Consider the following 13,676-nt stretch of genomic DNA (forward strand, 5'->3'; position numbering starts at 1 on the left):
GCAAGCCTCTGTAGCCACCAAAAACCTCTTGGGAGCCCGTTCCGGCACCCTGCCGGAGGGGGAATCCCTCACTGATGGCCATCTTCATCATCCCGATGCTCTCCATGACGAGGAGGGAATATTTCACCCTCTGGGCTAAGGGTATGTACCAGTAGCTTTGTGTTTGATCTCTCTCTCTCTCTCTCTCTCTCTCGTGTTCTCTCTATGGCACGATCTTGATGTATCGCGAGCTTTGCTATTATAGTTGGATCTTATGATGTTTCTCCCCCTCTACTCTCTTGTGATGAATTGAGTTTTCCCTTTGAAGTTATCTTGTCGGATTGAGTCTTTAAGGATTTGAGAACACTTGATGTATGTCTTGTCGTGCTTATCTTTGGTGACAATGGGATATCACGTGATCCACTTGATGTATGTTTTGGTGATCAACTTGCGGGTTCCGCCCATGAACCTATGCATAAGGGTTGGCACACGTTTTCGTCTTGACTCTCCGGTAGAAACTTTGGGGCACTCTTTGAAGTACTTTGTGTTGGTTGAATAGATGAATCTGAGATTGTGTGATGCATATCGTATGATCATGCCCACGGATACTTGAGGTGACAATGGAGTATCTAGGTGACATTAGGGTTTTGGTTGATTTGTGTCTTAAGGTGTTATTCTAGTACGAACTCTTGAATAGATCGATCCGAAAGAATAACTTTGAGGTGGTTTCGTACCCTACCATAATCTCTTGGTTTGTTCTCCGCTATTAGTGGCTTTGGAGTGACTCTTTGTTGCATGTTGAGGGATAGTTATATGATCCAATTATGTTATTATTGTTGAGAGAACTTGCACTAGTGAAAGTATGAACCCTATGCCTTGTTTCCTACCGTTGCAATACCGTTTACGCTCACTTTTATCATTAGTTACCTTGCTGTTTTTATATTTTCAGATTACGAAAACCTATATCTACTATCCATATTGCACTTGTATCACCATCTCTTTGCCGAACTAGTGCACCTATACAATTTTCCATTGTATTGGGTGTGTTCGGGACACAAGAGACTCTTTGTTATTTGGTTGTAGGGTTGTTTGAGAGAGACCATCTTCATCCTACGCCTCCCACGGATTGATAAACCTTAGGTCATCAACTTGAGGGAAATTTGCTACTGTCCTACAAACCTCTGCACTTGGAGGACCAACAACGTCTACAAGGAGAAGGTTGCATAGTAGACATCATCTAACCACGACCCAACGGGTGAACAGCGGCACCATCCAACATGACCCCACTCATCCGGTCCAATGGGCGACACAGTCGGTGTGGCCCCACTCGTCGGAGTTAACGGTCAAAGCACTGACCTGATGGTATCCATCATTTGTGACCAGTTCTGAGGGTTTCGGACAAGGGAGTGGGGAAAAGTGAGCAAAAGTTAAGAGCGTGGGGATGAATGAGTATGGCTAAGGAACCAGGGGCACAAATGTAAAAATCCCCTTAAACTAAGGGTAAGATGCATACACATCACCAATGTTAGAAGTTCACACTTTTAAAAAGGGGCAGTACAACAAGACAACCGAGTGAAGATATGGGCAGACATATAAAAGAAAACCGCTATTTAAAATACAAGATGCATATACGTTAAAATACCTGAAGAAGGTTTTGAAGCCATGACAACACAACCCCCTTGATGAATGGTACTCCAAACCCTACATCAACCTACAAAAAACTGGGGAGAAATTACATATAATTAGCAATTAGAAAATCATGCAACAATACAAAAAGCAACTAAATCAAACCCTAGGATGAAACAACTAAAACACATCAACAATCATGAAAGATGTACAGTAGCACATCTAGGCAACCAGAGCAAAAACAGTATTCATAAACTAATTAGCATGTGACAGACACAATCTAGACTACGATATCAACAATATTAATGCATTTAGATACATCAGATCCAGCAGCAACCACCACACCACACCCTTCTTACATGCATCTCACTCGTGAAATTACCAAAAGGGGAAATGAAATCCACACAAGTATGACGGGTGAAATAGCACACACAAGCATCTCACGGCTAAAAATTGACCACGGGGGAATCGAATCCACCCACCACACGCACAAGAACCCTACCAAATCTCCCATCCAACCATCATAAGAAAATGTAGGAGGCGGATGCGAGAGCACACAGAAGGAACAAATAGAGCTCGTCAGATCTGGCGAAAACTAAGAGCAAGCATTGGGGGGAGGCAGCATTTGTAGCTCTCCAAACGACCCCGATGCACGAATCCGCGGTGGTTCTTCCACCCCCATGATGCCACGCGCACCTTGGAACCGATTTTCTTCAGAGGAGAGGAGGGCGGAATGGGTGAGGGAGAGCGGGGAGTGGGGCAGAAATAGGAGTGGGGCGTGCACCGGTTACTCCACACCGAAGTGCAGGAGACAGCGGCGGAGAAGTCGGGGGAGGTTGGAGGCGACGAAGGGAGCGGAACGTTAGAGAGGGAGAAGAGAGCGATCGACAGTGGGGGAGATTTCTGACACGTGGTCACAAGCGAGATAGTCAGTTAATGACTCTCTGTAGTGGGTGTTCAGCGCCGGGGTAATTACGGCTTTACCCCCCAACAACTAAGAAATTAAATGCATCTATTGAAAAATGAATGCACCATTTGAATGCAATAGTTTTAAAAAGCTAAGATCAAATAAAAAATCTGCTGATATCCCTTAAAACCAAAAAATGATGGCAAACAGAAGGTCAAGTACACTACCAAGCGAAGAAAAATACATACAGAAAATAAGCACTTACAAACAAAGAAGAAGTTCAAAAAAATGAAGAACAGAAGTTCAAGTACACTAATTAGCAAACTAAGGCATATGAATAAATAAACACTAAGAAACAAAAAGAAGAAGTTCAAATACAAAAACATATGAAGTCCATATTTAACTAAAACACACAACTTAGAGAACAATATAGAAGTTCAAAATTCACCTACACACAAAGTACACATGCGGCTCGGCCTCACGCTACCACATTGGTGCTCGCTAGGTTGACAGGCACAACGCGGTTATTCTGTTTCCACCCCCACCGCACGCAGCCTAGAGCAACACCCCTAAGATAGATAGTGGGGTCATGGATGTGACGGACTCGCCTCCGCATGCGACGATGCGCCACGCCGCATCGTCGCCTGCTCTGGCTCATTCCTGTCTCGGCCTCGTAGGGGAGGGGGTCCCGACCCCCCTCCTCCCCGGCTCGGCCTCGAGCTACCGCATTGGTGCGCGCTAGGTTGATAGGCGCAATACAGTTATTCTGTCTCCACCCCCACCGCACGCACCTGAGAGCCACACCACTAAGATAGATAGTGGGGTCACGGATGTGACGGACTCGCCTCCGCATGCGAGTCTCGGCCTCGCAGGGGGAGGGGAGGGGGTCCCTACCCCCCCCCCCCCTCCTTCCCCAGCTCGGCCTCGCGCTACCACATTGGTGCGCGCTAGGTAGTTAGGTGTAATGTAGTTATTCTGTTTCCACCCCCACCGCACGCACCCCAGATTCACACCCCTAAGATAGATAGTGGGGTCATGGATGTGACGGACTCGCCTCCGCATGTGATGACGTGGCATGCTGCATTGTTGCCTGCTCCAGCTCGTTCCTGTCTCGGCCTTGCAGTGGGAGGGGAGGGTGAGGGAGTCCTGGACTAAGGGGTCCTCGGGCGTCCGGCTTGTTAGCCATGGGCCGGACTGATGGGCTATGAAGATACGAAGACCGAAGACTGCACCCGTGTCCGGATGGGACTCTCCTTGGCGTGGAAGGCAAGCTTGGCGACCGGATACGTAGATTCCTTTCCTTGTAACTGACCTTGTGTAACCCTAAATCCTCCCAGTGCCTATATAAACCGGGGGGCTTAGTCCGGAAAGGATATATTCATTACCATAGTCATACGGGCTAGACTTCTAGGGTTCAGCCATCACGATCTCGAGGTAGATCAACTCTTGTAGTACTCGTATTCATCAAGATCAATCAAGCAGGAACTGGGGTATTACCTCCATAGCGAGGGCCCGAACCTGGGTAAACATCGTGTCCCCTGTCTCCTGTTACCATCGACCTTAGACGCATAGGTCGGGACCCTCTACCCGAGAACCGCCGGTTTGACACCGACAGAGGGGTCCTCCCCCCCCCCCCCCGCTCGGTGTCGCGCTACCGCATTGGTGCGCGCTAGGTTGATAGGCGCAATGCGGTTATTTTGTTTCCACCCCACCACACACACCCCAAAGCCACACCCTAAGAAGATAGTGGGGTCACGGATGTGACAGACTCGCCTCAGCATGTGACGACGTGGCACACCGCGTCGTCGCCTGCTCCGGCTCTTTCTTGTCTTGACCTCGCAGGGGGAGGGGGTCCCGACCCCCCTCCTCCTCGGCTCGGCCTCGCGATACCACATTGGTGTGCGCTAGGTTGACAGGTGCAATGCAGTTTTCAATGATTAAATATTTAAATCCAAAAACAAATTATCAAAAATTATTGATGAAGTTCAAATTGTAAAGACACAAAAATTCAGGGGTTTGAAAAAATATCAGATGAACATGTAAAAAAAGCAAATTATACAGGAGCAAAAATTTAGTAAGTTAAGGTTAAATACGTACTGAAGTGCTACCATTGTTCGAAGTATGTAAACATGTTACCAAAAAATAAAAAGTATGCGTGCATACTTGGGACTAATCCCATGGTTGCCCAGGGAAAAACTCATAACCAATTCAAAATTGAAAATTACAAAAAAAAAGCAAACAAAGAAATATAGAGCACAATGCTGCACTGCCATGCAATGTGGAAACCCAGAAGTTCAATCACTAGTACCACAGAAGTCCAACTTCTACTACAAACCATGGATGATCCAAAAAACTATCCCCTAAGATAGTTTAAAGATAAAGAGGATGGCGTGTGTCTATGTACCAGCTCCACATTTACACATATGAGTACTGTGAAAAAAACATACACAAAATTTTTATAACAACAGCAACCAAATAGATCGTATTGCAGCATCACCTAAAAAACATGCATAAAAATGACAGAAGTTCTAACACAAAAGATATAGAAGTCCAACTTGTAAACCAGACTGTAGAATGATTGAAAAAATACACACTATCGATTTTGGTTTCCAGATTTAATCACTTGGGTGACTACAACTTGTCAGTCCGCGACCATGAAAGATATGCTACTCCCCCTAACATCAAAATGATGCGCCACCATGCTGTCTCATCGAAGAACCAAACACGGCGGGCGAAATGAGATCCAACCACCCAATTTCAGAGTGTATGGTCCTACCCGACCAAATTGACAACGTGTGAAGGATTCAATCTCACTACTGCAAGCAAATCCGCCGCCTATCTTCACACGAAAACGAAAAAATCGACAGAAGTGGCGGAAACCACTCCCGCGGACGAAGAACACAACCCGAAATCAAATTCGTTGAAAATAACAACAAATTGTCCATGAAACTCATACTTATACCCAATTCCCATCATGTTAGAGGTTCAAGAAAATCCAGTGCATGCATTAAACTTGTAACACACACAAGTTCATCCCGTCCCGAGAGCAAATCCGCCAACGAGCAAAATTCCAAATCAAAACGAACATTTAGATGCTAGCAAGGGTATTTGGATTACACTTACATCACAAAGAACACGACTGACCAGAAAAATTCACGGGGGAAGGCACGATTGCAAAGATAGCCCGAAGGTCGGGTTCCTATAGAGGGAAGTTCACATTGTGTAACTCGGGAAATTCAGGTTGTGATCAGAATATTATTCTCATCCCGTGATCAGAATAGTGTAGGAACCCGACGTTAAACCCTAAACCCTATACATATATATAGGGAAAATCCATCCTACCACCCAGTGGTAGTTACTCCATATGTCTCATATACTACCATGTGGTAATATATATATATATATATATATATATATATATATATATATATATATCCTGCCTTCGTGGCCTAAGGGTTGTGTTCATTGTGAAAAGCCGGATATAATTCTCTTACATAGGAAAGTCGGTGTGTATTCTCTAAGGAACCCGCCTTGCAATGCCTAAGACAATCTGGATGCCGAATATATATATAAACACTATTCTGATCACGGGATCAGAATAATATTCTGATCACTACCTGAACTGCCTGAGTAATGCGCCTGGCCTTCTCTGTGAACTAGGTTGAACTTCCGCCAACATTGTCCAAATGGGGCTTGCGATATACCGTTGGAAAGCTATGGACACCAATATCATGACCCAACTTAAATTTTTGGCAAAATATAAGCGGTTTAAGAGCAGTTTTGAAAACCTTTTTTTCTTCACACAAAAAACGTGAATCGTATTTTCGATCGCATTTCTAAACCGTTTATCGGAATGAGGCATATAATATGGTGTTGGAAATCTGCTGCAAAACCGCTCCTACCACATGTTGAAAGTTTTCTCTAATTCCCTATGGTTAAAGAGTAATTTGAAAAAACATAAAATTTCGTAAACCGAACATCTGAGTTCGTTTTTTCGATGTCATTTCTAAACGGCTAATCCAATGGAGGCATATGATATGGTGTTGGAAAGCTTATGAAAATGCGCTACTTTTTAATCTAGAAAGTTTTTTTCTTATTTTGAATGGTTTAAGAGTAATTTAGAAAACGGTCCAAGTCCTACCGAGTTTGTATTTTCAAGCTAATTTTTTAACCGTGAGTCCGAATGCAGCAAATGATATGGCGTTGGAAAGCTTGAACAAATGCTAAACTTTTTGGTATGTATTATTTCTCCCAATTATTTATGATTTTAAGTCAGTTTCGAAAATGGCGAAAAAGGTATTTTTGTCGTATTTTCTACGAACTTTATCGGAATGGCGCAAATAATATACCACTAAAAAGCTACGAAAAATGCAAAAAAATTCATGTTGACATTTTTCTCTCATTCCTAGCCGTTTTCAAGTAATTTCAAAAACGGCGAGATCATTCGTTCTGCCTTTATCGCGGAACAGATTCACCAAAAAGGCATCGCGTGAAGTACCTGAACTTCTCGGTATGAAACCTTGAACTTCACTCTATTTTTCACGTGCTTTTTTCTCGTATATCTCTAACCACTGCTCCTAGCTCTCCATCCACTCACCAGACTGGAGCAAGTGATATACCGATGGAAAGCTGTTGTAAACACGCAACTTTCCCGTGTTGATCATTTTTTCATACTCGCATCGATTTTAAAAGTTTTTCATCTGAAATTCATTCAGCATAGTAGTTGAACTTCATGTTGTTTTCACATTGAACTTCTGTGAGGTATTTTTGTTTGTACACGCGCCTGAACTTCCCTCTGTACGAACCTGACCTTCGGGATATCTTTGCAACCGTGGCTTCCCCCGTGAATTATTCTGGTTAGTAGTGTTCTATATAATGTTAGTATAATCTAGAAAGGTTTTTTAGCAACTAAATACCGGTTTCAAATAGAAATCTCACTTGCTGGCGGATTTTGCACTCGGGTCGTGAAGAACTCGCGTTTTTTGCGATTTTACTGCCTGAGTTGTTCGACCTGAACTTTCCCCTGTGCTAGGTTGAACTTCCCGTAACATTGCCCAAATAAGGCTTGCTATATATCGTTGGGAAGCTATGGACACGAGTATCATGACCCAAGTTAAAATTTTCGCAAACTGTAAGCGGTTGAAGAGCAGTTTTGAAAATCGTTTTTTCTTCACACAAAAAACGTGAATCGTAATTTCGATCGCATTTCTAAACCGTTTATTGGAATGAGGCACATAATATGGTGTTGGAAAGCTGATGGCAAACCGCTCCGTCCACATGTTGAAAGTTTTCTCTAATTCTCTACGGTTAAAGAGTAATTCGGAAAATAGTAGAATTTTGGAAACGGAACACCCGAGTTCGTATTTTCGATACCATTTCTAAACGGCTAATCCAACTGAGGCAAATAATATGGCGTTGGAAAGCTTATGAAAATGCGCTACTTTTTCATGTTAAAAGTGTTTTCTAATTTTGAAGGGTTTAAAAGTAATTTAGAAAATGGTACAAGTTCCAACGAGTTCGTATTTTCGAGCTAATTTTTTAACTGTACGTCTAAATGCAGCAAATGATATGGCGTTCGAAAGCTTGAAGAAATGCGAAACTTTTTTGTATATATTGTTTCTCCTAATTCATTACTGTTTTATGTCAGTTTTGAAAATGGCTAAAGACGTATTTTTGCTGTAATTTCTACAAACTTTATCGGAATGGGGCAAATAATATACCACTGAAAAGCTACGGAAAATGCAAAACTTTTTCATGTTGATGGTTTTCTCTGATTCCTAGTTGTTTTTATATAATTTCAAAAACAGCGAGATCATGCGTTCTGCCTTTATCGTGAAACAAATTCTTCGAAAATGCACCGCTTGAAGAACCTGAACTTCTCGGTGCGTTTACCTGAACTTCACTCTATTTTTCGCGTGATTTTTTGCCCGCAGCTCTCCATCCACTTGCCGAAACACTCACCGGAATTGAGCAAGTAATATACCGGTGGAAAGCTGATGTAAACACGCAACTTTCCCGTGTTGATCGTTTTTTTCATACTCGCGACGATTTTAAAAGTTTTTCATCTCAAATTCATTCACTATAGTAGTTGAACTTCCTGCTGTTTTCATGTTAAACTTCTATGACGTATTTTCGTTTGTAATTTTCCTATTCATTTCGTCCATGTTATACAAATGATATTCCTTTTGTACAAACCTCTCTCAGAATAATTTTTTCAACTTTATCCGATGGAAGACTTGAACTTATAACAACAAAACTTTTAGCATTTCCTTTATCATTCTATTTTCTAATACAGAATGCACACCGTGTAGTACGTGAACTTCTCATACTTATCAATCTGAACTTCTCTCGGTTACGTGAATATATCTGAGGTTTTTTTAATGATTTTCTTAATCTTTTTTATGAATTTTTGAAGCGCTCTATTTTTGAAAGTTGAACTTCTTATTATTTTATTTTTGAACTTCTTGTTTCCATTCTTTAATAACGAGGAAAAGTTTTCTATAATCAAACTTCTCTATCTTTTTAATATGGACTTCCTGGTTTATTTCTTAATACTTTTAATGAAATTTTGAAGCGCTCTATTTTTAAAAGTTGAACTTCTTGTTTTTTTATTTTTGAACCTCTTGTTTCCATTTCTTTAATAATGTGGAAAATATGAGTTTTCTATAATCATCGAACGTCTCCATCTTTTTAATGTGGACTTCTTGGTTTTATTTCTTTTAATCCTTTTTATGAAATTTTGAAGCGCTCTATTTTTAAAAGTTGAACTTCTTGTTATTTTATTTTTGAACTTATTGTTTCCATTTCTTTAATAACGAGGAAATATCTGAGTTTTCTATAATCATTGAAATTCCCGTTGTTTTCACTTTGAACTTCTACCACGTATTTTTGTTCATAATTTCTCACTCGTTACTCGGAGTTCCACAAATTATAAACCATTAGAAACATGTTGAAAAGACGCAACTTTTTTTATACGATCAAACTTCTTTTTGGGATAATATACACCAATTTGTTTTTAACCATTTATGTTTGAATAAGAATATGACATACGCTTGGAAATTTGTTGAATAGAAGAACATTTCTGTGCCGAGCATTATGTTTCAAATTTATGATGGATTGAGAAAATTGTTTTAAAACACTAGAAACAATTGTTTTGTGTGTTTTTGCACAACTAAATACAAAGTGAACCTCCTTTACAAGAATTTTTGAACTTCGTGGGCCAAAACACGTGAACTTCTAGCTAAATTCTTTTTAGACTTTGTCTTTTTATTCTTTTTTTCTTATATGAAACGCACTCCATGTAGTAGTTGAACCGCTGGTTGTTTCCACTTTGAACTTCTCTTTTGCTTTTTTACCCATAATTTCTAAAACATTAATAGTTTTGTTCTCTGGAGAAAAAAATATGGTTTTAGAATCATACAATTTTATTAAAATTGAACTTCTGACTTTCCTTTTTCCTACAAACAGAAAGAATTTTAGTTTTCCATATACATCAAAGTACTCCTTTATTCCTTAGTAACAAGGAAAGCTAAGATTTTTTAAATATCGAACTTCTCTATTTTCATAATTTGGACTTCTTGGTTTATTTCTTTGTAGTAAAGGAAAAATCCTAGTTTTTTAATAAATATTGAACTGGCCCGTTATTTAAATATGAACTTCTAGGGTATTTTTGTAAGAAACGGTGAAAATCCTTTTTTATGAATTTCATACTGCTCTATTTTTTAAAGTTGAACTTCTTGTTTTCATTCTTTAATAAAGAGTAAAATCTGAATTTTGTATAACCATCGAGCTGCTCCGTTTTTTAATTTGAACTTCTTGGGTATTTTAATGGATAAAATCTTTTTTATATAAATTTGTGTTGAGATGCTTTGTTTTTTTCGTTTGACCTTCTTGGGGTTTGTAATAAGCATTGGACTTCTTTGTCTTTTAAATTTGAAACTCTAGGTTTTTCTAGAAACAGGGAAATCCATTTTTTCTTTATAATTTTTGAAATGATCAATTTTTTAAATTTGAACTTCTTGGTTATTTTAGAAATTAAGAAACTCCATTTTCCAAAGACAAGAAATCCATGAGCTTTATTTTGTACAAATTTATGTGTCTCTGTTTTGTTTTCTCATTTTTGTCGAACTCTTCAATTTTATTAAATATGGACTTCGAGAGTTAACTTTATTCTAGGTGAGCGTTTTTTCGTTCTTCCTATAAAAGTATCGTGGTGCTTTGGTTTTTTAATTTGAACTTCTTGATTATATTTCTAGAAAAAAAATCCAATTTTTTATTAAGATCGAACTACTCTATTAGTTTAATTTAAACTTCTCGGTTTAACAACAAAAATGAAATGCGTTGTTATTCTAATTTGAGCTTCTAGGTTTTTATTTATTTCTAAAAATGATTTTTTTTAATATCAATTTTTTATGAACGTTAAATTACTTTGTTTTTTTATAAAAAAGAACTTCTTTCTTTTCTTAAACTTCGAGAGTAAACAATTTCTGGGTGAGGCTTTTTTTTATTTTTCTTGTTTTTCATGTCGTGTATGTTGTGTGTTCTTTTTCTTCTTTTTTGGACTTCCTTTTCTTCTAGTATTTGAACTTACTTGGTGTTTTGTAGTTTTTGAATTGAAACTAACATATCAAAAAAAATATTTTTTTGCATCCATACATACCGTTGAACTTCAGGAAATAATACGGAACAAGAAACTGTACAACATGATGTTTTAGACCAATGTTTTTCTGTTGTGTGTGGGTCAACTAAGTCCTCTCTTTTTTGTACACCACATACTTTAAAATATAGAGAACAAAATCACCCAATGCTTTTTGCTATTGCTTACGCACGTGGGTACTAGCTTGACAAATTCTATCAACTAACCGATGTATGTTCAGACCTCGGAGTGAGCTAGCTTTTGCTAGCTACTACGTGCTCGCCCTGCCTCGATCAGAAATAACCGATCAATGAATCCATTTTGTTCAACTTGCGCGCCCTGCCTCAGACCTCGCGGTGAGCTAGCTAGCATTTTGTCTGAACTTTGACGACTGTACACATGTATCTGAAAATCTGCAAGATGTTTCAAACTCAGGTTTCTAAACCATTACATATTCTTGAACTTATTTGTTTATTATATTTGAACTTCTTTCTTTTTATACATAAATATAAAATAAACCACCTATTTTTCCATGAACACACACAGAACACAAGCACACATGGAGAGGAACGCATGTGATTTATTATCTTTGAACTTATTTGTTAAAGAGCATGGAAGCTCGACCTCCTCACGCCCGTTGTGGTCGGCGACGAGCAGTGGGATGGGCGGCCGCCGACGAGAGAGCACCTGAGCTCGCCAGTGCGAGGGGCGGCCAGTTTTTCTGAGCTCGCCACGTGCTCCCGAAGTGCTCTCTGTACTGCCGCTGAAGTCCAAATCCACCTCGCCCTGAAGAAGGGGCGGCCTCGCGCTGAATGGGGTGGGGGCGATAACGCGCAAGGAGGAAGCGGAGGCGGCCTCGCGCCGGAAGTTGGCATGGGTGGCGGCGTGCCCGGAGGTTGCGGGGGCAGCGGCGAGCTGGAAGGAGGCATTGGAGGGCACATAGGCATCTCTGCGGCAGGGAGCTGGGCATCGGGGGTAGGGCTGTGTACATGAACTTCTCCAGTGTAAAATCTTCAAATATTTTTTACTTTTTTTTTCTTTTGTTTGAGGCACAAACACAAAGTAATAAGAGCCAGAGAGCAAGCGAGCTTAATAAGTTACGACGTAATTATCAAACTACACTTTTTGATTGACCTTTCCTCCACACGTACAGCACACTGCTGCAAAGTAGGGATCATCTATTGACCCATCTTTTGCCTTCTAAACTCCTTGTACAGCTGGTAGCGCTCAGGTAGTCCTTCCCTTCACCTGCACAAAACAACATACTAGACTAAACAAACTACATACCGAGAGGAAGTATGGCTGATCCATTACCAATCTCCATTAGTTCTATAATGGCTCAAATTAAACTATAAAGCAGAAGTAGACAGACAACAACAGCAAAACAGAGGACGGCTTGCAACTGAACCAGACGCAGCATTCACCCAAGCCAACTTACTGAATTTCAGAAGGGAAAAGCTCTGAACCTGAAGCTCTACAGAATCTGAAGCACAACGGGGTGGGAAGTAGCCACGCAGCCTAGGTTGTAGCTGATGGTGCACAAGGGAATCTTGGCGCTGGAAGCTCCATGCGGTGGCAGCGCACTGGTGATGGAGGGCGGAGGCTTGCGGCAAGTCAGGCACAGCGCGGGAGTGGAGTGGCGGCAGCGGCCGCTCCGTGCTTGTCTGGTGGTCAGGGACGGCGACGGCCAGCGGCGGCGTCTGGGGATGCACCGCCATGGTTGAGGCTATCAACCATGGACGAATGCCTGCGCGCGGGTTCCATGGTGACCGGTTGCGCGTTGCCGGCGCACGGTTGACTGCGTCGGTCCAGGCGTTGGAGAGCAGCAGGCCTCTGGCTAGGTGTAGCCTCGTTGGGGAGGGAAGCCTGGGAAGGTCCTGGCGATGGCGGCCATGGGTGCCAGGAGGTGGGCGCGGGTGGCGAGGCAGCAACTGCGACTGGGCACAGGGGCGCGCCGGCGGTGGTATGCAGGCGGAGCCGCCGGGAAGGTAGTGGGTAGAGGGGTGCCGGCGATGGGCTAGCCGGCGGGTGGATCTGGATGTGACGGATGCTTCGGACGAAGGTCCGGGATGGTGTCGGGGATGAAGGCAGGGGAGACGGGGCGGGGGCGGGGCCGGGGGATGGCATACTCCCGGCGGGACAGTGTTATTCTATATATATATATATATATATATATATATATATATATATATATATATATATATATATATATATATATATATATATATATATATATATCTTATCTTATCTTACCTACTAATAAACCAGCGATGGCTTCTGGTCGTACGTCGTCAGCAATTTGCAAAAAGCCCTTAAAGGTTTTAGTAATCAACCCACAGTGTGACCGTAAGTGAAAAAACGTTTCGTACGCAGCCCAGACTCCGTCGTTAAAATTGCTGCCCACAGGAGAACGAGGGTTCCTCCGCCGCTGCGCCCCACCCCCTGCTCTGCGAGAACGACGGTCCCTCCGCCGCCGCGCCTCCATCCCTTGCTCCGCGGTGCCCGTCCTCGCTCCCCGGCCCCCGAATG

General features: G+C 41.7%; 1 protein-coding gene across 2 annotated transcripts; it reads right to left on the minus strand.

The window, feature by feature from the left end:
- Nucleotides 1–11,874: 11,874 nt before the first annotated feature.
- Nucleotides 11,875–13,266, minus strand: LOC123160710 (uncharacterized). 2 transcript variants are annotated; one of them, XM_044578554.1, is made up of 2 exons: nt 12,614–13,266; nt 11,875–12,395 (listed from the first exon to the last, which is right to left on the minus strand). In XM_044578554.1, the coding sequence occupies exons 1-2, from the start codon at nt 12,863–12,865 to the stop codon at nt 12,375–12,377; spliced, it is 273 nt and encodes a 90-aa protein (XP_044434489.1). In that variant the 5' UTR covers nt 12,866–13,266; the 3' UTR covers nt 11,875–12,374. The 2 variants fall into 2 exon arrangements, with proteins under 2 accessions (XP_044434489.1, XP_044434488.1); XM_044578553.1 differs by having other exon boundaries at nt 12,586–13,266.
- Between the last annotated feature and the right edge of the window lie 410 nt (nt 13,267–13,676).

Source organism: Triticum aestivum, chromosome 7B (genome assembly GCF_018294505.1).
Source record: "Triticum aestivum cultivar Chinese Spring chromosome 7B, IWGSC CS RefSeq v2.1, whole genome shotgun sequence".
Classification (NCBI taxonomy): Eukaryota; Viridiplantae; Streptophyta; class Magnoliopsida; order Poales; family Poaceae; genus Triticum; species Triticum aestivum.

What these genes read in the sequence shown, in the direction of transcription:
- LOC123160710 (XM_044578553.1), bottom strand. Translation starts at nt 12,865, where the DNA reads ATGGCGGTGCATCCCCAGACGCCGCCGCTGGCCGTCGCCGTCCCTGAC. An exon ending in CTTTTCCCTTCTGAAATTCA is followed by an intron (nt 12,396 to 12,585) that starts GTAAGTTGGCTT and finishes TGTTTTGTGCAG; the next exon opens with GTGAAGGGAAGGACTACCTG.